The 25,571-nt window shown below is 45.2% G+C and overlaps 1 protein-coding gene across 1 annotated transcript in view; it reads left to right on the top strand.

Annotated features, from left to right (window-relative positions):
* itgbl1 (integrin, beta-like 1) overlaps positions 1–25,571 on the top strand; it is a 58,775-nt gene that overhangs the window by 16,755 nt on the left and 16,449 nt on the right. The window contains exons 3-7 of the mRNA XM_048240025.1: positions 3,330–3,476; positions 5,265–5,387; positions 7,542–7,682; positions 12,481–12,621; positions 14,092–14,238. Coding sequence (XP_048095982.1) covers positions 3,330–3,476; positions 5,265–5,387; positions 7,542–7,682; positions 12,481–12,621; positions 14,092–14,238 — 699 coding nt within the window. The remainder of the gene's footprint in view (positions 1–3,329; positions 3,477–5,264; positions 5,388–7,541; positions 7,683–12,480; positions 12,622–14,091; positions 14,239–25,571) is intronic.

Genomic DNA, 25,571 nt, shown 5'->3' with positions numbered 1-25,571 from the left:
TAAATATAAAATAAAATAAAAATAAAATATTTGAAAAAATCAATGCCAAAACTTAGCAGCAAGATTTTAAAGTAGGTGTATGGCCTAAGTCCGCGCCTGTGCAGCAAAATGTAAAATTTATTGTAGTTGATTTACTGTATTCTTTGGTAGAGCAGAATGGATGGGTATTGCAATAGACTAGCCTACTAGCTATTAAAAACTGCACCATTCTTTGCTTAGAGAGAAATGGCGTCACTTTGAAAATGTTCCTCAAGTAATGCCATTTTTTTTTGTGACAATTGGCATGTGAGCCTTGAAAATAAAATTAGACAAATAGAGAGAGTGAAAGAGAGAGAGACAGAGAAAAGAGAAAAAGGAGTGAAAGAGAGAAAGAGGGAGACAGATGGAAGGAAGGGCACAGAAAGAGAGATAGAGAGAGGAAGGGAAGGACACAGAAAGAGAGAGAGAGAGAGAGGGCCCTTGACAACCACTGCACAGGCAGCCTGGAGCTGACGTGTGGATTGGTGCCCTGGAGGCGGCCGGGTAGAGGGAGAGGCAGTGGACAGCAGCAGGGCCCCCTCACTCTCAGAGCCTGCAGAGGGGGACGGAGAGAGGGCCCAATTAACTCGTCCCCGTGATTGTCTCTGCGTGTCAGATCAGCACCTGGCATCAGATAGTCATTATGAGCACACTCCAGGGCAGCTGTGGAGACAGAGAGGGAGAGAGAGAGAGAGAGAGAGAGAGAGAGAGAGAGGAGAGAGAGGAAGAGAGAGAAAAAGAGAGAGAAAGAGAGAGTGAGCGAGCGAGAGAGACGGGAACGAGAGACCAGGATTATACAATGTGGGTTGGGTGCTCTGCTAAATATGGAGGAGTTCTCTCATGCATTACAGAGTAATTGAGGGGATGTGAGGGGATCAAGGCTGTTGAAAGGTGTTGGACGCCATACTGTGTCAACATATCAGAGCACTGGGGGAATATAAAATGTATGAAATAGCTGGCATTGACCGTCCAGAATAAACACATTGACATCATTTCGTGTGGTTCTGCAGTTGAAGAGTTTTTCCTACCCCGCAGAGTATAGACCCATGCAGTGTTTTACAACGTACTTCATGCTTCACATATTTGATCAATAGGCATTTGAATGTATAGGTCATTGGCAATCTATAGCTTTTTGTAGCAGTCTACAACAATAAGATAAACAAATGTTTTATGCCATCGCTTGAAAGACTTTTGATATGATATGTCAAGTCATACTTCTGGGTCCACAAATTTGACAAAGACGCATATGCATAAATAGGCAACATGTGACCTTTTTTGTGTCCATTTTGTGTAATCCATGATGTGATCTTCTTCTAGTAAAAGACATTGCATACTACCTTCTACCTATTTTGTCAGTAATCCAAAAAAAGCCTCTTTTTTATTATTCTTAAAAACACAGCAAAGGCTTTTTTACTAGCTAGGGGAGAAATTATTGATTAATTTCCTGACACTTTGACATCCAGCCAAGCTGCAAACTGAATTGCAACCATTAAGATCATAAACCTGTAACATGCACTTTATGTTTAACATATTTTATACTTTTCTTTGATGATACCAAATCAACATACTGTAAATGTGCACATTAGCAAAACACCTCACTTCAGTAATGAGATGTGTCGTGAAAGCAAAGCGGTTGGCCGTTTGAAATGAACGTCACACTTGCATGAGAGAGCGGTTGAGAACGCCCCAGGAGAGCCTTGGTAAATGTGTAGAAATGTGTGGAACTGTACATGTGCTATTACATGCTATCAGATGATCTGATCATTACGCTGGATGCATTCAGTTTTCCTTTCCTCATTTTCTCTAAGAAAACTGATGGATAATGATCAGCTTTTTGTAGCAAATGCACTGTCCACAGGAAGTGCATTCTGTTTATTTATTTATTTAGAAAAAAAACACTGCAGAATAAGGGGAAATTAGACAGAAGATGAGAGCATGCTATAATTTGATGCTGGGAAACCATATGCAAACAGGAAAAAGGCAGAGGACAGAGGGCAAAAGATTTAAAGAGCACACTGTTCTTCTGGGAGAAATTTGGGAGAACGGAGGGATGTGTTTGGCTTTTTCTCTTTTATTTTCTCTCTCTCTCATCATTCTGCCTTGTCACATTGCATAATCAGTTCATAACGGGAGAGGTGGAGGGGGCGGAGGTATCGTCTCAGCCCCTTTGATTGGGTCGGATTAAAGTCTTTTCTGACTGTCAATTAAGTGTCTTCTGGTGTCAGAAGCGCTTAAGCATATTAGCCTGACCCTGTTTCAAGGAAGGCGCATCCCCACTCCTGCCACCGATTCTCGACATCCGCGGCATCTCTCTCTCTCTCTCTCTCTCTCTCCTCCCGTTGGCTCAATGACCTGAGAGCCTTCTTTAAATATATCACAGTGCTTTAGAATGCTCATGATTTTTTCTCCCATTTTTTTCATCCTTGACACAAAATACCAGCAGATTTGAAGATCATTGACCCGGAGAGATGAACGTGGAATTTGAAAGCCTGTAATCTGCAGGCCTCAAAAATGCTATATGATGGCTTTTGGTGTATTTGGCTGTTGCTTGATTGAATTGTACACAATGTCGTTGCACTTTATTTTGATATTAATGTTATAGATTTGAGCTGTAGAAAAATGGTGCATGTCACACTGTGCCCATCAGTATGAAAAGATGAGTGTCTGTTCTTAGCTAGAATGGACACAAAAACACACACACACACACACACACACACACACACACACACACATACATGCACACACACACACACACACACACACACACACACACACACACACACACACACACACACACACACACACACACACACACACACTTCATCTAATGGGGTATCCCCTCCAGTGCCATGTGCACAGAGGCGTGGTAAGTGTTAATGGTTTGTATATCACCCTGCCCTTCACATCATCTCCCAAAATCTCACCCAAATCTGGAACTAATGACAAAATCAATGTATTATTGAGCCTGCAAGCTCCATCTGCGAGCTTTCATTAGTTTCTCTGCCTTCCTATTTTCACATTACTGGACCATGAGGCCTCCTGCACCTGCATTTAAAGCGCTTTCATATTGTAATCAAAATAATCAATAGCTTCTATGTGTGCGTGTGTGTGTGTGTGTGTGTGTGTGTGTGTGTGTGTGTGGGGGGACAGTTGTTACATGTGCGTATATGTTTGTGTTACAACGTGTTATGTGTTGGTGTGTATGTATTGTACATATAAGTGTAGTTTGTGTTTGTGTGTGCGTGCGTGCGTGTGTGTGTGCGTGTGTACATACACTATCGGTCATCTCTCTCCCCTCCTCTGCCGGACAGGTCATGGCACCTGTGACTGTGGGAAGTGTGAGTGTGATGAGGACTGGTCTGGCGACGCCTGCCAGTATCAGGAGTCCTGCAGCCTGTCCAACAGGAAGAGCAAAGACCTGTGTCGGAACCCACAGGGGGTGGTGTGCTCCAACGCAGGTGAGGCGGCACTCCAACTGAGCGATTTACTCCACCCATCAGCCTCTCTCCATCCATCCATATATCCATCCACTGCCCCCATCCAGCCATCAGTGTGTCCTCATGCTGCTCGATGGTGTTTTATGCTCCCAACGTCGTCTTCCAGGCAGCGCTGCCACCGCTGACTTAAAGACACCTAATCCTAAACCTAAAAACACCTAATCCTAATCCTAAACCTAATCCCAACCCTAACTTAACCTAACCAATGCCTCCAGACACTGACTTAAAGACACCTAAACCTAAAGACACCTAATCCTAATCCTAATCCTAAACCTAATCCCAACCCTAACCTTAACCCATGCCTAACCCTAGTGCCTTCCTAAAGACACCTAATCCTAATCCTAATCCTGAAAACCCAACCTTGGGGCATCCAAAACACCAAGAAACCCTTCATGAAACCCTCATGCTCTCTAGTCCCACCTAGAGTATGTTCAGAGTCTGCCCCCCTCATCTGAATCCAACTCCTCTTCCTCTTCCTCTGCTCCTGCTCCTCCTCCTCTCTGTTTCACCTGGAAGTCCAGCTTCCCCACTCTGGCCCTAGGGTGCCCTCAAGACATAAGACATGGTGCATGTACATGTAAATAAACAAACAGCCAAACAGACATCCACCCACCTCTTTACATGACAGCTCACAGGCAGTACACTCTCAATACATATAAATACATAAACTCTCTCACACACACAGACACACACAGACACACACACACACACACACACACAGACAGACACACACACACACACACACACACACACACAGACACACACAGACACACACACACACACACAGACAGACACACACACACACACACACACACAGACACACACACACACACACACACACACACACACACACACACACACACACACACACACACACACACACACAGACACACACACAGACAGACACAGGGCTTTCATCCTGTCCCCGGTCCCAGCAGTGGCATCTCTTGATGTTGTGCGGCTGGCTCCCTGTTGACGCGGCGGCACTGAGGAGGCCACCTGTGGATAACCTCCGTGCCACAGAGGCACAGCGGCATGCTCTAGCCCCAGCCACCAGCGCTGGGAGGAGGAGGGCAGGAGGAAGAGGTTAGGGTGGGGGTGGGGGACAAGGGTAGGAGATGGGAGGCTGAGGAACCTGCTGGTTGGCAGATGTGCACAAGGGTTTATGCCTGTGTGTGTGTGTGTGTGTGTGTGTGTGTGTGTGTGTGTCATGCTGTGTGCCTTGCTGCCACCCGTGCTCTCTGATGCCCCTTGTGTGTCCATGAGAGTGAGTAAGTGTGTGTGTGTGTCTGTGACATGCTGGAGCCCGTCCTCTCTGAAGGTCCTCTCCCACATGTGTGTTCATAAGAGTGTGTGTTGTGTGCGTTTCTATGTATATGTGTGTGTGCATGTGACCGCACGCGACTTGCTGTGTGCCCATCTACTCTGAGATTCCATGTGCACGCGTGAGAATGAGTGTGTGTGTGTGTGTGTGTGTGTGTGTGTGTGTGTGTGTGTGTATGTGTGTGTGTGTGTGTCTTTGTGTGTGTGTGTGTGTCTGTATGTGGCATTTGTGCCTTCCTGGTGCATGTCCTCTCTAAGGCCACATATGTATGTGAGAGTGTGTCTGTTTGTTGGTGTATACAGTATACAGTATATGTGTGTGTGTGTGTGTGTTTGTGTGCGTGTGTGTGTGTGTGTGTGTGTGTGTGTGTGTGTGTGTTTTGCTGGTGCCCTTCCTCTCTGAGGCCACATGTGTGTGCCCGGCAGGCTCCTGTCACTGCGGCAGCTGTGTGTGCCGTGACCCCGACGGCAAGGGCCTGATCAACGGGCGCTACTGCGAGTGTGACGACAGCGAGTGCCTGGACGACGAGTCTGGAGAGATGTGTGGAGGTAGGCATGCCCCACACACACACACACACACACACACACACACACACACACACACACCACACACACACACACACACACACACACACACACACACATCCACACACACTTAAAGTCTCTCTCTCTCTCTCTCACTCAACAAGCACAATACTCAGTTCTTAAGGGTATAAGTAGCAACGTCTCCGCCATATGTGGCGGCTGCCAATAATAGCAGATATGGCACAGTACTTTGCAAGCTGTTTAGCCCTCCCTTTGGCCATCCCAGGTAGTTGCAGCCCTCTTACTACCAACCTGTGTACGTGTCCTAGGCTACCAAATATGAATACGAGTAGTCTGCACCTAAAGGAGTGGTTGGTATTTAACTACCTTGGTGCAGAAAGCCTCCTCCGTGCTAGAATCAAAGGTGCAGCCTACCTCCAAAATGTACACCTCACTGAACTCCTCATTGATAATAGCAACATGATTCTGGCGTATTGGCAACCAGGTGTGAGAAAGTATTAGAGTTACTATAACAGTGCTGAAACATGGATGGTTTTACCTGGGAATGTTTGTACATTCTTACTGAGGGTGGAAAATGGTTTGATATGTCTTTCACTATGAGGTCTACTATTCTGTTATGACGTGCTATGTACATTTCTTTGTAGGCAAGGCAGCCATTTAGGATGTGTGACAGTGTTTGTGTTGACAGTGATATGTTCTGAGGTGTGATGCAAGCAATGAGGGACCTAAGTTGTGGGAAACCAGATAGAGAGGTTGAGTCACACACATACATACATACATACACACACACACACACATTCTGCAGCCCCGATCCAAGGTAGAGGGATGTAAGACAAATGCACTACACTACTTGTAGATAGGACCCCATGGGTGGTTTACACTTATTTCTTTATTGATTCATTAATGTTACCATGACCAGTATCTATGAGTTCATTTATGTCCATTTGACCAGTATCTATGAGTTCATTCATGTCAGTTTGACCAGTACCTATGAGTTCATCCATGTCCGTTTGAACAGTACCTATGAGTTCATCCATGTCCGTTTGACAAGTACCTATGAGTTCATCCATGTCCGTTTGTTTGTTGTTTGTTTGGTTTGTCAGCAGCACTGCACAAAACCGCCCTGTTTTTCAGGAGAGTTGACAGAAGGGCCAAGGTAGAACCTGGTCAGTTTAGGAATTTCAGACTAAGAGAGCGCACGCTTACATTTTGTTTCGCTTTTGCTAACATTGTGAGATGCACTCTTCACAGTACAAATACTGTAGGTCAACTTCAACTATGCACACTTACGTGACTACTTCAAGTATTAGCCTTCGCACAATAGAATTTTTTTCTTTAGCCTACATAATGCATACACAAGACCTCCGTTTGACAAACCTCCGCATATACTCCGGAGGTTATATCTGAAACCCCTTTTTGAGCGCCCTTCTGGTTTGTCAATGCTTTTATACATAGCAATATTCATGTGAAATAGAGCAACTAACTAACTAGCCAAACTACTGCTACTGATGTTACAGGTTATATCCTTATATTCTGGGTTCTGTGTTGAGTTATGAAAACACCACACAACTCTGGCAAAGTTTGTATGTTATTGGTGTGTAATCAGTTTAGTTAGCACAATCATGCTCTGTATGGGGAACTTCGGGTTTAGTACTTTTTTGGTGGCTTAATTGGAAATGTAATTGGAATGAACCTGGTGTTGCTCATTGACCTCAGGTCGGTAGGTAACTCATAAATGCTCCCTCTGGGCGTGCAGTCCCTGGATGTCCACTTTAATTAACTACTGCCTAATTTCATTTGGAAAACACATTACATTTCTCCTGAATGGTGCTTTATGTGAAAAGAAAGTCATTAAAATGTTCCACAGCATTTAATTAATAAACCTAGAATGTGCCCTGTATGCAATTAATGACTGCCCATAATAATGGCTTCTCTCTCTAACAAACACAGGGAGACATAGCAGACAAATATACACAACAACACACACCAAGTGCAAAATGCACAATAAATATTTTATGCCTGGTGATTAGACATTTGAAGTATAAGCAAAAGACAGTAAACAACTCCAACAATGAAACAGTCCCTTTAACTTATCCATCCTTCTCTCCCCCTCTTTCTCGTTCTATCTCTCTCTCACTAAACGCATTCTGCTTGCAGGGCATGGACAGTGTTACTGTGGAAACTGTTACTGCGCAGCTGGTTGGCATGGAGACAAATGTGAATTCCAGTGTGACATCAGCCCGTGGGAGAGCAAGCGGAGATGCACATCACCAGATGGCAAGATCTGCAGCAACAGAGGTCCGCCTTACACCCTTCTCCTCGCCACTGCTTCCTCACTGAACACACACACACACACACACACACACACACAGACATCAGATCTGTTAATTGATGCATAAACATGGTGTGAGAGTATTGGTACCGTATAAATATCATATGTATGTAGTAGAAATTATTCTAAGTGTAAAATACAATTTTCTCATCATCCTACCTTATTTGTATGCCTGTTGTGTACACAACCTGCCTGGGTTTTTTGTTAATACCCCCAGATATGCTCCTAAGACAGCAACATTTTCTGTTTGCCCTTACAAACATGCAGTATATCAATACACTCCAATGCCACTGCACGAATATGTACACAAGATCATGATTTGATTCGAACGCATCCTTGTTTATGGGCGGTTACGGGTGCTGGGTGCACCCTCCACCATAAAAAGCGGCATTAGTATTCTGCTGAACCCCCATGCTGTTTACTCTTCAGGCAGAGAGAGAGAGAGAGAGAGAGAGAGGTTTATGTTTGGGTGAGGGGGGTCCTGAGGACTAAAGTACTGGAGCACTTTAAACCAGCTTCTGACAAGGCTGAGGAGCATTAACTGATGAGTGTGAATGAGAGAGAGAGAGAGAGAGAGAGAGGAGAGAGAGAGAGAGAGAGAGAGAGAGAGAGAGAGAGGGAATTGCACTGGCACCAGTCCCAAATCACTGAAACTGAGACGGGGAGTGAGGGGATGAGAGAGAGAAACAGAGAGAGAGAGAGAAGGAGAGTGACTGATGAGTGAGTGTGAAACAGATAGAGAGATATAGAAATAGCGAGATAGAGAGAGAGGGAGAGGATGAGCATGAGGATGACAGGATAGACAGACAGCATCTCCCATCTGCTGGAGCATCCCTCAGTAGGTGTGGAGAAAACCCAGCTCAGCCCCGCTCAGAGTGTGTTGCAGAGGCTTTCTGTGAAGCCTGGCAGCGTTAGAGCCGCTGAGCTGCAGAAGGCTGCGGAGGCTCTATGGTCAGTATGGAGGAATCGGGAGAGCCGTCGCTGGTGAAGCGGCTAGGCTCTGCTCTCGTATTTTCAATGTGTGCGTGTGTGTGCATGTGGGCATGTGTGTGTGTGTGTGGTGTGTGTGTGTATGTGTGTGTGTGTGTGTGTGTGTGTGTGTGTGTGTGTGTGTGTGTGTGTGTGTGTTCCTGGCGCTGCCAGTTTGAGTCACGCCTGTACACAGTGCTGGAATTTATTCAGTGTTTACAACCTGTGGAGTGGATCTCAGAGTGGTTTTACCATGCAGTCCCTGACAGACACACACACACACACACACACACACACACACACACACACACACACACACACTCACACACAATACGCACGCATGCACGCGCACACACAAACATGCATGCATGCACATGCACACACACAAACACACACACACACACACACACACACACACACACACACACACACACACACACACACACACACACACACACACACACACACAATCAAATTCAAATGTGCTCTGACAGTTTCATCTCCTACATCTGCTGGAAGCGTATTCTGCTGGTTGTGGAGCTCCTGAGCAATCAGCTTGATTGTGCCATGCATGTGCGAAGCAAGAGTACTATGCCTCTCAAGCTGAGTACCATTATACAGTATATGAGTATAACGAGTTGTCTCGTTATTACAGTACACTCACATTATTAAACGTAATACATTATTCTGTTCAAACCTTAACCCAAAACCACTGACAACATCTATTTTTTTTTTAAAAATATGAATTGTGCATGGTACATTGATTGTACTTGGATGTAACGGTTGTTGAGTTATTCCATGGAAAATTGCATTGGGGGTATTTGTTACCTGAGGGTACTTGTGGGCATACTATAAATCAGTCCAGGAAATGACATTCCAGTAATGTACTAGCCAATCATGGGCGGATTATGAACTTTCGGCCCCTGGGCCCAGATGTATTAAGGGCCCTCCACTTATTGTCATATATGTGGGAGGGGGGGTTTGGGGGTCCTCCCCCAGAATGTTTAAAATTTGTTTGATGTGATTTCCTGTATTCTGGTGCATTTTGGGGATGGCCAATACTAAATTCAATCAGATTCATAGCCTACATCCTGATTTGTTGATATTGAGGCAATGATTCCATGCAAAGGCTTGGGCTTCAGGGCCCCCTGACCCCTTGGGCCCCTGGCAGTAATCCATCCCTGTAGCCAATATGTTGTGCATCAGAGATGCATCTATGGCATGTCAATCTAAACATGAATTTCTTAAAATATGTACCAATTTAGCAGATGCTGATGCTGTTATCCAATGTGACAGATATAGATTTCCTTTACTACGTGTGTTCCTTATGAAAACAGGAAATGTTCTTGTTGTGGCCATGGTTTGCTCTCTCAGTTGAACATTAGACAGACGGAGAGGCAAACGTCCATCATCAATGTTAATTTTGCATGCCCGTATTAATAGCTCCAGGGGTCACGAGGCACAAGAGGAGACTGCCCAGTTGGTTTTTTCTCCCCAGTCCCATCCGGCCAGACATACTAATAATTGATGCCACTTAAAAGCACTTTGCCTCATCTCTCCCATATGATTTTCTTCTCCCCGATTGCTCAATTGCATGTTCCGTGTTTGAGGGAAAGTTCCTGCCGCGTTCTGGCCGTTTGGCTAAATATCACGCGTCTGTCAGTCAGGCTTACCTTCGCTTTCAACAGTTTGGCACCTTGCCTTGAAAAGTGCACTGTGGGAAAAATGCAGACATGACTCACAATGCTCCCAACCTGACAAAAAAATAATACTGGGTTTGGGGGGTTGAAAAAGAAGTAATAAGTGGTTTCAGAAAAGCCTCTCTCTCTCCTCTCTCTCTCTCTCTCTCTCTCTCTCTCTCTCTATATATATATATATATATATATATATAATAATCACCATTATTTATTTTTTTCCACAGTGTAGTGTCTGGCATGGATGATGTATTATTCATCAGACTTCCTCAATTTTAATTAAATTCAATATGCTTAAATTGGCATGACCATTCAAAAAAAATAGTGTTGCCAGAGCACAGTCCAGAGATACAGAAGATTTGTAACAACTATTTAAGTTTACCATTATTTGTACAAATATGCAAAATAAATCAAATGAACAAGAGAGCAAATACTTATCACAGTATAGAAATAAGTGCACCTCTGGTTCTACCTCCCCATATACCCTCCCCACATACCCTCCCCATATACCCTCCCCACATACCCTCCCCATATACCCTCCCCACATACCCTCCCCACATACCCTCCCCATATACCCTCCCCATATAGCCTCCCCATATACCCTCCCCATATACCCTCCCCACATACCCTCCCCATATACCCTCCCCACATACCCTCCCCACATACCCTCCCCACATACCCTCCCCATATACCCTCCCCACATACCCTCCCCATATACCCTCCCCATATACCCTTTGCTCTGTGGGTCACCGTGAGTCTGCCTTTCCCTATGGCTTGGCTGTGGTCACTCAGCCTGTCCTAAGGATCTGTCTCTGCTTTGTAGAGATACCCTGGCAGTTGATGATCTCTTCTTATGGCTAGATAGCATTCTAATTTGTTCTGTGTTTTTGGTTTCATTCCTCCCATGCAAAATGTCTTGCTTTTCTTGTTAATTTGGATATTATTTTTTTGACTGGTTGGAAAGCAATAGTGGTCTGAACATAATCTGTATTAGGGGCTATTGGATTAGTTAGTTTCATAACCAGCTGTCTTTGAGGATTTGATTTAGGGCTGAGTTCTCAGATATTTTAAACACACAGGGTGAGGGTTCCTAAGACAGCAAGTGCTAATGGATTTTGGTGGTTAGAACTATAGATGAATCCAGAATTTCAGTGATCTCTTTTGGATATTGGATATTGTTGCTTGGTCTACAAGACTGGCTGCAGTGTGTCCAGCTCAGGCTGCTTCTGAGCCATCAGACACGTTGGTGGCATCCTGCTCCTCTCACTGAGTTGCCAACTGGCCAGTCTCCCCACGGGCTTGCTCTCTCTCTCTCTCTCTCTCTCTCTCTCTCTCTCTCTCTCTCTCTCTCTCTCTCTCTCTCTCTAGAATGTGGTCCAGCAATGCCCACGCTCAGCTGGTGCTTAAACACATCAGAAGGAAGGTGGCTTTCCTCATCCCTCTCTCTCTCTCTCTCTCTCTCTCTCTCTCTCTCTATCGTCTTGGTCATCACAGGCCTGCAAATTACCTCCGAGACTGGGAGAGCCTCTTGCTCATTAGTCTCCCTCTGTCCACGGAGCCATTGCAAAGGGGCTCTCCGGCCCGCTGAGACACCCCCCCCCCCCAGCGTCCCCACGCTTATTTCACTGCTCAGCTGACTGTGTCTTTGCTCTCGTCTAATCCAGCCTCCTGAGTGCCACGCAAAACAACACAGGGCAGGGCGGCTTCTTGATTTGTGTGTTTCCTCTGAGTAAGAGAGGAGCTTTTATTTCAATACTCACAGCTCTCATCATTCTCTGTGTGGAACACGAGAATGAGTTCAAAGATGATTGGTTAAAAGCGTGTGTCTTTTTTTAGAAATATAGTTGAAAGTGTGTGTGTTAAGATGGCAGGTGTGAAAAGCACATAGTGTAGCTTATTTTAGAAATTTAGCTCAAAGCGAATGAAGACAAAACCAGCACCAAAATAGCTCTTTATAAACAGTTATACTGACAGCATACTGCCATCGACGTCTTGTTGTTTTTTGAGCCCTCTAGTCAAAGTCAGTTTCAATAACAGAACCAAAGCCCAACACTCTATTCTCACGCCTCTTCTCTCTGCTATGCATGTGCTACGCTGGAAGGTACCTGTGTGTGTGGAGAGTGCACCTGCTATGACGTGGACCCATCAGGGGACTGGGGAGATATCCATGGCGACACGTGCGAGTGCGACGAGAGGAGCTGCCATGCCGTCTACGATAGATACTCTGATGACTTCTGCTCAGGTAAGAGTTAGCATTCCCATGTTAGCATATAGCATTAGCGATTTCCTCTATTTTTGTCCCGGTTACCAGGTACCTCTGATTACAAAACATTATCTATTAAGCATTACTTCATCAAGTGTGTGGGAGTGTTGCCATATAAGAAGTAAACACATTTCTTTGTTAAGGGCGCTCTAAGCAATGTTGGGTAACTGTTGTTAAATGTTGGGTTGGGTCACTTCTGTTCACGTTCAAACAAAACAGCTAGCTAGCTACTCCCTCCCACTCCCTCACAAGGAAATTGAAACTCTCCTAAATGCGCATGTCGTCGGTGATAGGCTGGAACAGTTTGTAATGTTTTCATGGTCCAGGCTGGACCAGGTTGTTTTTGGAGCCTGGGCTGTCCACAGAGGCCGTGTTTTTTTACAGTGTATTCAGGGCAGAGGCAGCTAGCGGATGGTGAGGTGATGTTTGCTGTATGTGACTAAAAAGCTTAGAAGCTTAGCTTAGAAACCGCGTAACTGCGTAAAATCACCTAGAGCACCTTTAAGTATTTAGTTAGCAACTGACTTGGAACTGTTAGGAATAAGCCAGTAAAAGAGAGAGAGCATGTTTGTGTGTGTGTGTGTGTGTGTGTGTGTGTGTGTGTGTGTGTGTGTGTGTGTGTGTGTGTGTGTGTGTTTTAATAGTGTCAAAAGACTGAAAACAGAGAGCATAATGTCATAATGTTTCCATATATTTCCTCAATATTTTTTGTCCTTCTCTAAACAAAGTTCTGGACAAAGTACTCCAAGCCCAAATGAAAAACATTAGAACATTTGCACATCTGTTTTCAATACAGGGGAATACCAACTCATATTTAGCCACGAATCACAGTTACTTTCAACCCAGGAAACAATTTCAAAATGCATTGCTGTTTATTGTTCTAGAGATGTGATATGTGCTATGAGATAAAAAAAATAATAAATCTAATGGAACACAAAAAACATAGAGGAGTGAGAATTGGCCTTGTCCTTACTGGTGAATTTACACGGACAGAAATGTCTGAGAATGGCTTCAGAGAAGGAGCTATTTCCATGGTGAGTCTGTCTATTTTCCAGCTGTTCGTCTGGTGCTTGAGCTGGGGATTTTTATTTATTTCAGGATATTTTGTTCCACATGTGGTGCACATTTCTTTCCAACAAACATTGCCCTCTGAGGCAAGGTTGATACATCCAAAAAAGAACACAGACAGGCAGATAGTCACACACACAAACACACACACATGCACACACATATGCACGCACATACACACACACACAAATACCCATGCCTGTCAAAGGGGATCAAATGCCCCTAGGTGTTAGGTTCTTTGTGGTGTTAGAAAAGCTTTGCTAAAGCCAGATCAGTCTGCGGCCTCAGTAGCCTTAATCTGGCTAGTTGCCTTCTCACCTCCCTCCCCTCTCCACTCTCCTCCTCTTTCTCTCCCCTCTGCTATCCACTCCTTGGCTGAAGGTCACGGTCAGTGTAACTGTGGGCGGTGTGACTGTCACGAGGGCTGGACAGGGAAGAAGTGTGAGCATCCGCTTTCCTGCTCGTACTCTGCCGAGGCCAGCCAGCGCAAGTGCAGAGGGACCTCCAACTTACCCTGCTTTGGGAGAGGTAAATAACATTGTGTGTGTGTGTGTGTGTGTGTGTGTGTGTGTGTGTGTGTGTGTGTGTGTGTGTGTGTGTGTGTGTGTGTGTGTGTGTGTGTGTGTGTGTGTGTGTGTGTGTGTGTGTGTGTGTGTGTGTGTGTGTGTGTGTGTGTGTGTGTGTGTGTGTGTGTCTCCACCTCCAGTCTACCTCTACTGCCTTCAATGAAATCCACTTACTTCAATGTAATCCTACCTTGAACTGTATGGTTAAAATACTCCAACTGTGCCATGCATGCACAAAACCCTTGAGAGCGGATATCTGCTGGTATAATTTGCCACCCAGTGACCGCAGAAGAAAGAGCTGGACTCGGAGAATTGGTCATATTCCTCATCACAGCCACGAATGGCTATACGCACTGTTGCCATGGGAGAGAGGGAGTTTCATTCAATATTAGTAGCCCAGGTTGTCGTCCCGTCCTAGTTGCCACCCCTGGCTCTACATCACTAACCTCCAGATTAGAAGAGGGGTCCTTTTCTTCTCGTCTCATCCTTGCATGTTAGTTTATGTTTGCACTTCCAGAGATTGATGGAGGACAGAAGGGTTCAGCAATAGACAAGCTGGAACTTCTATCACAGAGAAAATCAGCAAGGAACTAAGGTGTGTGTGTGTGTGTGTGTGTGTGTGTGTGTGTGTGTGTGTGTGTGTGTGGCTAGACACATGTTATGTTGCCTGACAATGTGCCCCCCTTTGGTCTTGACAGATGTGGTCCTTGGTGGAGCCAAGTTACGCAGGAATGTCTGCTGTCATGTTTCTAATGAGGTGAACTTGCCTAAGATGGAGTGTTGGTTTAGTGTAGTTTCCACAGCCTGAGACCCATTAGTCTGGCAGTCCAGCATTCTCTAGACATTCTTTTAGTCAAGGTGAAAAAAGAATTCACACAGTTGGTGTGTGTGTGTGTGTGTGTGTGTGTGTGTGTGTGTGTGTGTGTGTGTGTGTGTGTGTGTGTGTGTGTGTGTGTGTGCGTGTGCGTGCGTGCATGCTTGCGTGCATGTGTGTAGGCTTGTGTGTCAGTGTGAACGTGCCTCATTGAGAAATCTGTGAAAGGTGGGGTCGTCTAGACTGAGATTGAGTTGAGAGTTTAAGGCCAGGCGAGAGTGGAGTCTCCCACACATGAGTCAGTGAGAAGCACGCTGGCTCCTGGGAAGAGGCGGCCATTTCCTCTTCTCCTCATGCCTAAAAACAGACGGCAGAGTAGTTATACTGTAGAGTGTAAAACCAAAACACACACCTTTATTTTTAAACCTGAGTGTTCAGACAGTGAATTTAGCTACGCTTACACTCCGCAGGGATAGGCCTATCATAACACAATGTGGTCATAGTATGGAGGAAGACAGAAGATGAGGTCTATCTGGATATTCCTTACACCCTGAGCTGAGATAACAGCTTGTACTTGATACCATAATTGTGTTGGCAGTGGCAAGAGTGCCCTTACAGTAGCACGATAAGATAATCTAGCAAGAAGGGTGTCACTCAGTGTCAGTGTCGCTAAGAAAGTAGTCCTCCAAAACTGGAAATCAAAGAAATCCTGCCATATCAATCACTGGAAAAACTTAATCACAGAATATATTACAGGAGAAAAACATCATGCACATAGAGAGAAGCAAATGTCAGCCTTTGAAAACACCTGGTCCGCTTTTCTATCATTTTTAAATTCAACAAAACCATAACCTAAAATAATCTAGCCTCCTACAGTAGACAATGAGATACAGTAATCTAGCCTCCATAGACCCTCAGTGACATCATACTACAGTAACACAACACAGATATAATCTAGCCTCCATAGACCCTCAGTGACAGCATACTACAGTAACACAACACAGATATAATCTATCTATCTGAGCCCTGAGGACTAAGGACTAAAGACTCATAGACTTAATTGATCTTAATTGATGGTGCTAAGTGAGTGAGTGTGTGAGGCCACATGGGCTTAGATAGGTATAAATCTGGGTTTGGGGATAGCACTTCATGAGATCACATGTTACCATGGTGACGTTTCATAACAAAGATGTTGCTGATACTTGCCGGTTTGGGAATTTTAATTTTAAGTTTGTTGCTTTTCACATGGCCAAGGCACAGGAGAGGCCTGCCTGATTCCACATTCTTTGTACAAGTTGGTTGTGTGTCGTGCAGTTGTTCGGATTTCCCTATGGTCTCTGCGGTAAACGTCACAATGCTGCCCTTTGGTGAAGTCTGCACTGATGCAGACTCACAGAAAGGGCTCGGTAAGTGAGTACTCAAACCCTCACGCCCTTTGAAATGCGACATTGGGACAGCCCTAAGCCCTTACAAATTTCACGAGAACGCGCAGCAAAGTCTGTGAGTCTGGACTTTGGGATTGGGCCATGGAGAAGCAGCACTGAACAGGCTCAAACCTGGGTGTAGTTTATTACAGGGTGAGCTGTTCCCTTTAGATATAACTCCTCTACTCCACACACACACATACACACACACACACACACACACACACACACACACACACACACACAAATACATACACACACACACACTCACACATTTTACAATCACCATTATTCAATGAGCAGCAGATTTATTTATCATGGAGAACAATGGTTATCTGCTGTGGTCGGGCAGAAATAAGCACTCTCACCAGCGAGGCCATAGAAGTAACATGGTAAATGAGCAGAGCTAATGGGTTCTTTTTGGGTTCAGTGGTGTCTGGCCTTTTCGCTATAATTGAGTGCGGTGTTAACAGGCTTCCTCTGCAATAATACCATTGTGCGGCAGTAATTTTGTTCCAGTAGACACAGGCTTACTTCTGCTTATTTGGGAAATGACAAATCAGTCACTGCGGTTCTCCCAGTCCTTATAATGGCCCTTGAATTAGAAGCCACCAAACCCCCAACTCACTTCAGCCCTATCGTCTCTCAAGGTCATGCAAAGGTCATTACAAGAATCATGGAATTGCTGTTTTAGATTCAATAATACAAACTAAATACAGAAAAATAAATGACTGTTACATTTGATACCATTACTGTTAACGCCAGCAGTGCAAGGTCCTGATAACTGTTTCCCCCCACCCCCCTTTTCTAATGTGATGCACATGTCGCAATTGCTTTCCTCTAATTAGCTTAAGGGGTTCATGAATAACTAAAATCCAAGGTAACCAATATATTTTCCATGTTGAGTTGGATTTGATGATGCCCCCATAGGAAGCGCCACCTATTCTACCATCCCTATTCTAATGGAAGGTGCCACCCCCCAGCCACATCCCAAAATGGCACCCTGCAGACGCCTCCTCCCCAGCCACGTACTGGCAGATCTGCCTGACCTGGAGAGGAGGTTGGAGGTCACAGCTCTTAATGATGCATAAGAGGCCCCGCGCCAAATGCATCAAAGTGGGCAGTTTGTTATCTGACGGATGAGATCACCCACCCTTGCCCTGGTTTCCCCAGATCCGGTTGATCCCGGATCCAGCCCGCCAAGCACTTTCATCCGACCCACTGAGCATTTCATTTGGTTATCAGGCTGCTCGCTATTTTTTTCCTGCGATAGAGACGACGTTGGTTAGCTTTACTGCAAACTGCTTTTCACTCTCCTTAGAGAACGTTTACAATGTCAATGTCAAAACATCATGTTAAATAGAGATAACATCATGTTAAACTAAGTTAACTCTTAGTTATCTCCTTTGCAGCAGATCTAACGTGAACATGCGATCCATTTAATTGGGAACGCTGCACTCACGAGAGGGAGAGAGAGCCGCAGGTTCCAGCTGGCTTGTCATTGTTGATAATTGATATCTCCTTCTTATAAGAAACTTTTAAAAGGAAATCATGAAGGCAGCAGTAGTTCCCACTACTGACCATTTAAAAAGTGTGAGAGGGCCATACTGTAGCAGGCAGAAGATCATTGAAAAATAAACGTGAATTAAAGCGACTGTCTTAAAGCGACCGTGCATAATTTATACATTTGTTTAACAGCATAAAATTAGCAGTGTTTTTAAGCAATTAATATTTTAAAAGAAATATTTTGTCATACTAAATTATAGGCTATAATTTTTTTTTTTTTTTTATGTGTGTGTCGTGTGTGTGTGTGGGGGGGGGGGGTTGTGCGGCCCGCCATTTCAAAACCCAGTGTGGCCCTTGAGCCAAAAAGTTTGCCCATCCCTGCTCTAGACTATGTAATGGAGTCCAATGATTAAACTGTGGTGGGAGCCTTAATTACTTTTAATTCCTCCAGCAGCAACTTTAAAATGATCTCGAATTTGCTGCTACAAAATGGCGATTTCCAATTGCCTCCACACTAGAGAACAATTAACATGGTACACAGGCTCCATCCTGCTTCAATGACTACCGCCCTGTGGCACTGACACCCATCATCATGAAGTGCTTCGAGCGGCTTGTCATGTCACATATCAAAGCCATTCTCCCCCCCACCCTGGACCCCTTCCAGTTTGCATACCGAGCCAAGCGGTCTACAGAGGATGCAATCTGCTCTGCCCTCCACCCAGCCCTCACCCACCTGGAAAAAAGAGACTCATATGTGAGATTGCTGTTTATAGACTTCAGTTCTGCATTCAACACCATAATACCACAACAACTCATCTGCAAACTTGACAAACTGGGACTCAGTACCTACCTCTGCAACTGGCTACTGGACTTCCTCTGTCAGAGGCCCCAAGTAGTACGTGTTGGCAACAATACCTCAAGCAGCATCACACTGAGCACAGGGGCCCCAAGGCCGTGCGGCTCAGTCCGCTGCTCTTCACCCTGCTGACGCATGACTGCACTGCAACCTACAGCAACAATCACATAGTGAAATTTGCTGACGACACAACTCTGGTGGGTCTCATCACTAAGGGCGACGAGACTCAATACAGGTTGGAGGTCGACCATCTGACCACGTGGTGCAGGGACAACAACCTCCTGCTGAACGTCAGCAAGACCAAAGAGATTGTTGTTGACTTCCGGGAGAGGTCACACCCAACACCTGCCACTGACCATCGGCGGTGCTGTGGTGGAGAGAGCGCGAGCAGCACCAAATTCCTGGGGTGCACATCAGTGAAGACCTCTCCTGGACCACCAACACTGCATCACTGGCGAAGAGAGCTCAGCGCCGCCTGTACTTCCTCTGGGAAACTCAGGCGAGCAAGTGCTCCACCAGCCATCATGACCACATTCTACCGAGGCACCATTGAGAGCATCCTCTCCAGCTGTATCGCCGTGTGGGGGCGGAAGCTGCACTGAATACAACAGGAAAGCCCTGCAGCATAGTGAACACAGCTGGAAGGATTATTGGTGCTTCACTCTCCCCTCCCTGAAGGACATTTACACCACCCACCTCACCCGCCAAAGGCGACCAAAATTGTGAGTGATGCAAGTCACCCTGCTCACAATCTGTTTGATCTACTGCCCTCTGGGAAGAGGTACAGAAGCCTGCGCCTCCCCGCACTACCAGACTCACCAACAGCTTCATACACCAAGCTGTAAGGATGCTGAACTCTCTCCCTCCTCTCCCCTCCACCCTCAGCTACATAACATCCTGGACATTGGACCCAAAATGGCCGCCTGCACTACTCCACTTGCACATTTGCACACTTGTACACTTTACAACTTGGTGTTGTTGTCTTGAAAACACAACACTTCTGCTGCTCTTACATAACTTGCACCACTATGCCACTTTCTTTCTTACTTAGGTCAAACAGAACTACCCAAGCCTTTTATTGGCCTGACTTTGCACTAGTATTTTATTGACTGTCTATGCACAATTTCAACCAAATTTTGCTGCTCTTATTTTTTCATTATTATATGTGCCCTCTTATTTACTTATTTACTTACTTTTTTGTTTACTTGAATGTTATGTTTGTCTGTGGACCTAAATTGGCAAAATATGTCTTGTCTTCACCGTGGGATAGTGAAGAAACGTAATTTCGATCTCTTTGTATGTCTGGAACATGTGAAGAAATTGACAATAAAGCTGACTTTGACTTTGACTTTGACTTTGAGGCTGACTCTGAATGTTATCTGTGTGTATTAAAGCATGTCGTTCTCATTCTCATGGATTTCTCATTCTCAACTCATTCTATGGTTGGATAACACATATTTGGTAGATACACATTACTCTGCTAGAGCATCAATTGCTATTCAAATAATTTGCCGTCATTATAAGGTAGCTTTGTTTGTTAATCATTGAGGAAACTAATTCCAGGGAAGTGTTCATAGACACACATCTGCATAATCAATAATAAAGAATTGTACATTATACACTACCACATCCACAGGTTGTTTGCACACATAGTGCTGTGTTCTTGTTGTGCATGTGTATGTGTGTGTGTGTGTGTGTGTGTGTGTGTGTGTGTGTGTGTAGTATGCAATGCAGTGCAGTGTGCAATGCAGTGTCCAATGCAGTATCGCTGCAGTTCCTCTCTTCCTGTCCCTCCTCGTCTGCGGCTGTATGTGTGAGATCCATTGTGAAGGCACTGGAGAGGCTCTTAAATGATGATTTATAAAGCTGTTTACATAGAATTTCACGCCCCAGCGCACCTATATGTCTGGTGTCTGGCATCTATTACCCACCACGCCAGGTAATTGCCCCAAGTTTTCCTCAATCCCACATCTCTCTCCCTCAATTACCAGGAGCTTGTCAGCAGGTGCTGAAACAACACCTGCGTTTGTGGGTCCTTTTTCTCCCGAGATTCAGACAGGGAGCGGCCGCCGCCCGCTAAGGGAGGATGCTGCAGTTTTTGTGTGCTGTGTTGAGCATGGCAAATCAGGCTCAGTGTTCAGAATGTACAGGGAGAATAAGGGCCTTAGCTGGTGAAATAGGCTGAAATCGCTTGAAAGCGAGAGAGGAAATAGAAAGTAGAAGAGCAAGTAGTAGAGCAAAAGAGAGAGAGAGAGGGAGGGAGGGAGGGAGAAAGTGAGAGGGAGACATAAGAAGAGAGAGAGAGAAAAATTGAGAAGTGGAATTGGCCACAAACCAGCAGCGGGGGGCTTTCCCTAGCAAGGGAGCTCACTTGCAGTGTACAGAATCCACATTCTTTCAAGCCTGGTATTTCCTCAAGGAAACACCTGCTTTGTTACCCCCCTCCACCCAGCTCCACCCGACCCACTCTGCTGAGCCTCTGAAGCGGACAAAGGCTGACGCGTCTTACATTTTTAATGTGGCACCCTGTCAGGTGGGAATTCTGTATTGTCTCTGTGGTTTTTGGGGTTTTTTGGAGGCATTCACAGCATCCCTCCTGTAATCACAAAAATGCTGTGTGTGTGTGTGTGTGTGTGTGTGTGTGTGTGTGTGTGTGTGTGTGAGTGAGAGAGGGAGAGAGTCTGAAAATAAAGGAGGGAATGCTTTAATGTGTAGCGTAGAAAGGGAAACATCCACTTATGGCTGACTCCGTGTGATATTCTTCATCACCCTTCCCTGAAGCATTCTATAGATTTCTCCTCCGAACACAGAATGCATCTTGATTAAATATCCCTGAATGCAACAATTATGTGGGAAAAATCAACTCTCCCAAGCAGTGGCTGAGGACAGAGTGAAGGAGAGAGAGTGAGAAATCTGGCTGTTTGCTGAAGATAGAGAGAGAGAGAGAGAGAACGAGTAGAGAGTAGAACAAAAAAAGAAGAAATGCCTCAATTTGCATCACAGATGTTGACTAGTATCCAGAGTGATGCCGTTGCTGATGCTGCCCCGGATGACAAGCAATCCCTTAAAGAGCAAATCTTCTGAATTAGCGCTGATTGCAATCACACTCCCACACCTCTGTTTTGAATGGCGCCCTCAAAGAGACTATTTTTACTGCATTCCAGAGTAGTGTGAAAGGGGTGCATGACACACTGCACATAAGAAATATGTGGCTTGTCTAAAGCAGGTAGCTTCATAGGTATTTAACCTGACATGCTACCAGTTAGAGACTAACACTTCATTGATTATCTGCTCTGGATGCTACCTGTCTAAGGGTTGTGGGCATGGGGATTATAGCTTGACAGGACAGTCATCATTTCCCTAAAGAAAGCTGATAAAATGTCACATCGGGATGTACTTGTCCCATACACTGAGAGAGAGAGAGAGAGAGAGAGAGAGCACAAAGCAAAAACAGTTTCCCTGTCGTTTCCCCATCAAGATAGGTGGTGGGGGGCTTACAGAAAGAAAGGGCATTCTCCCGCTCTCTCTCATTTCTGCTTTTGTAGGCACACTGGTTAATATCTCTCCCACAGGCACCTTCTCTCTTGCTTTAACTTGCACTCATCTTTCTCAACATCATACTGATGCTTACATTGCACTCACATGGCATCCATCAACACCACGCCAGCCTTGCACACAACGCTAGTTTTCATGTCCCCCTCATTATTACTGTCTACAGATACATTATTATTACAGTATACAGATAACCTACTCATGCCAATATGCTGGAGAATACATACATTTCCCTTGAGTAACTTTAGCAATAGCTCTCAAAAATAGCACAATACAGTGTTCAATATAAGTTGCCGCTGTTGTCAAATTGTCATCATGGCAGTACCTGTTGTTTCTGTTTTGCTATTAGCGTTGGATGGCTGACCGATCTTCGGATTGTTCCGGAACCTTCAACAGTGCTGAGTCACTCGCTCCCCTGGCTGACCTTTCATTTCCTGTGCTGATTGAAAGCTTCCAAATGTTAGGGTTTCGAAAAGGCCAAGAGTGAAAAGCCAGTGTTTATCTCCTCACTATTTCTCTCTTTTGTGTCATGGACTAAAAGTAAGGATCGCTGTATAATGGAAAGAGTGTAGCCTGCTATTTCCCCTTAAAAAGCCCGCGGCCGAGCAGCCGCTAGAGTTGGGAGGCCTGTCTGTCTGAATTGATTAATTAATTAATTCCTTATCTTGCTCATTTTCTTTCTTCCTTTTCTTTCTCATCACTTACTTGCCTTTTTGTCATTCCACTAACTGTGACATTAGTCGAATAGCATCAATTGACTGTTTTGTTGAGAATCATAGAACATTCTGCACCTCCTTTGAAAAGATGTAACCATTCAAAGAGGCTATGGAGATATGACACATCGGAAGGTATGAAGCATGTGTGTCACAGTAGAAATCAATCGTTTAGCCCATGCTGTATGTTACATAGTGTGTATATTACAGTATGTACCCGTACTGAGTTTGTGTTAGAAATAGTATCCAGTGTCCAGAATTGTAATATTACATTAAACAAACACACTTTGCAGTCTTAGAGTCTCTCTCAGACAGACAGCTGTACCCATCCCTGCCCTTCCTCAGAAATGTGGAGATCCATCGTAAGCTACGCTAATGAAAAACGATCTCCCTGTGCCTGGGCTGTGAAGGTAAAGGCATTATGGCGTTCCACCCAGGGGAGGAAGTGATGGTGCTTTAACCTGCCGACGCTTCACCTGGATCCTCCAGAGGGTGTTTCCCTCCCCACCTCATGCTGGATGGCCGCGTCTCGAATAACACTGAGGGGGAATTAATTTCCCCGTCTCGGGCCCCGGAGCTCGGCACACGAGCACCACGGGACCCATTCATCACCACGGCAATACAACGACGGACCCGTCATCGCGCCAAAGCACCCCCCACCCCCATTCACACACACACCATGCTAATACGCTACCAACGATGTGTGTCCCAGACGTTGTGAAACCATGGAGGGGGAGTTAAGGGGGGTGGATGTTAATGCAATGAAGGCATTTGTGATATCAGCGGCTCCACTCGAGCTTGCTCCCTCTAGGCCATCCGCCGTAGAGAGAATTCTGCATCGTTATGCACGCAGGGAGACTTGCGGTGAGCATAATGATATATCATAGCTGGTCTTCGCAGCTCCGTAACGTCACATTTATATAATGGTGGCTGTTGTCGTGCCGAGGGTTTTTCAACATCTGTCTTTCTCACGTGGACAAAAGGAATGGAGTCATTTGTTTCTGCTTAGAGAGAATGGTGGTTAAAAGGGGGGTGAAAGATTGTCAGGGGGTGAATCCACAGAGGATGGTGTCAAAAAATAGCACAATACAGTGTTCAATATAAGTTGCCGCTGTTGTCAAATTGTCATCATGGCAGTACCTGTTGTTTCTGTTTCGCTATTAGCGTTCGAGGGTTTCCGGGGCAGTCTGAAAGCACTTCACTCTCTCTCTCATGCCTTTCCATTATGTTCTTCAGTGGTCACACTTCTGGCAGGGGAGACTTTGTGTGTGTGTGTGTGTGTGTGTGTGTGTGTGTGTGTGTGTGTGTGTGTGTGTGTGTGTGTGTGTGTGTGTGTTAGATGTATCTCACTGTGGTGTGTGTGTGTGTGTGTGTGCGTGTGTGCGTATGTGCGTGTGTGTGTGTGTGTGTGTGTGTGTGTGTGTGTGTGTGTGTTAGATGTATCTTACGATGTTTATGTGTGTGTGTGTGTGTGTGTGTTTGGAGGGGAGGTGTCCTCTCACCTTGTGCAGCTACAAGGTGAGACCAAACTCCCTGAGAGTGACACATCAGCCACACCTCTCCTCCAGAGGCAAACATCTGAGACAGCCCTTGATGACGGGTGCTGTGACGACAAGGGGGGGGGGGATGGGTTGGGGGTGTAGGAAGGGAAGGGTAATCAATAAGGCAAAAAAAGCATTTATGACATCACCAGTTTCCATGGCAACAGGACCCAAGCACGACAGCTCCTCTGCTCTTATCGGCTCGGAAAGGTTTAGGCAATGCCCGACGGGGTGTCGCTCATTGTCACAACGACAGACGGATGTCAGTGACCGACAGGTGGCAAAACGTCTGTCTCTCACACACACACACACAGTTGTACAAGGGTCACACAGACACACTGCTGTTTGGATCACCTTCAGGTCTGAAGGCTGATGTAATAATCAAGTTGATAAGTCCTTGAGGTTACATTTTCTTCCACCTCTCTCTTTCTGGAAATGTCGATTCATATATCTCAATTCAACTTCCTGGTAACATTAGTCATTCATAGGTTACAGTTACTTTATTAAAACCAGAAAGATTAGCAGGCTGATATTCTCCATTTTAAATACTATTCCATCACCAATGTAATTATTCTGCATAGATTTGATGTAGATTACGTTAGGACTAATCAAACTGATAAGGCAGTATGACAGAGTATGATGATTGAGCTGGAGAGAATGCAGATATCTCACAGGGACTTTAAGCTTTTGGCAAGGCGATTTTGAAGCAAATTGTGCACCGCTGGATAAGATACAGGTCTTTAGTTGTTTTTGTTTTTTTCCTAAAAAAATAATGTCCCACTTTTTTATCTCTGTCTTCTTTTCTGGTGTTCGCGGCTTTCCTCAGGACAGGAAATTGCTCTGGGTCTCAGTTTTGAGAAGAGATAAGACTTTGAAAAACCAACAACTG

The sequence above is a fragment of the Alosa alosa genome, chromosome 3 (genome assembly GCF_017589495.1).
Source record: "Alosa alosa isolate M-15738 ecotype Scorff River chromosome 3, AALO_Geno_1.1, whole genome shotgun sequence".
Classification (NCBI taxonomy): Eukaryota; Metazoa; Chordata; class Actinopteri; order Clupeiformes; family Clupeidae; genus Alosa; species Alosa alosa.
The sequence above is the reverse complement of the archived record's forward strand: the minus strand, read 5'-3'. Positions and strand labels throughout refer to the sequence as shown.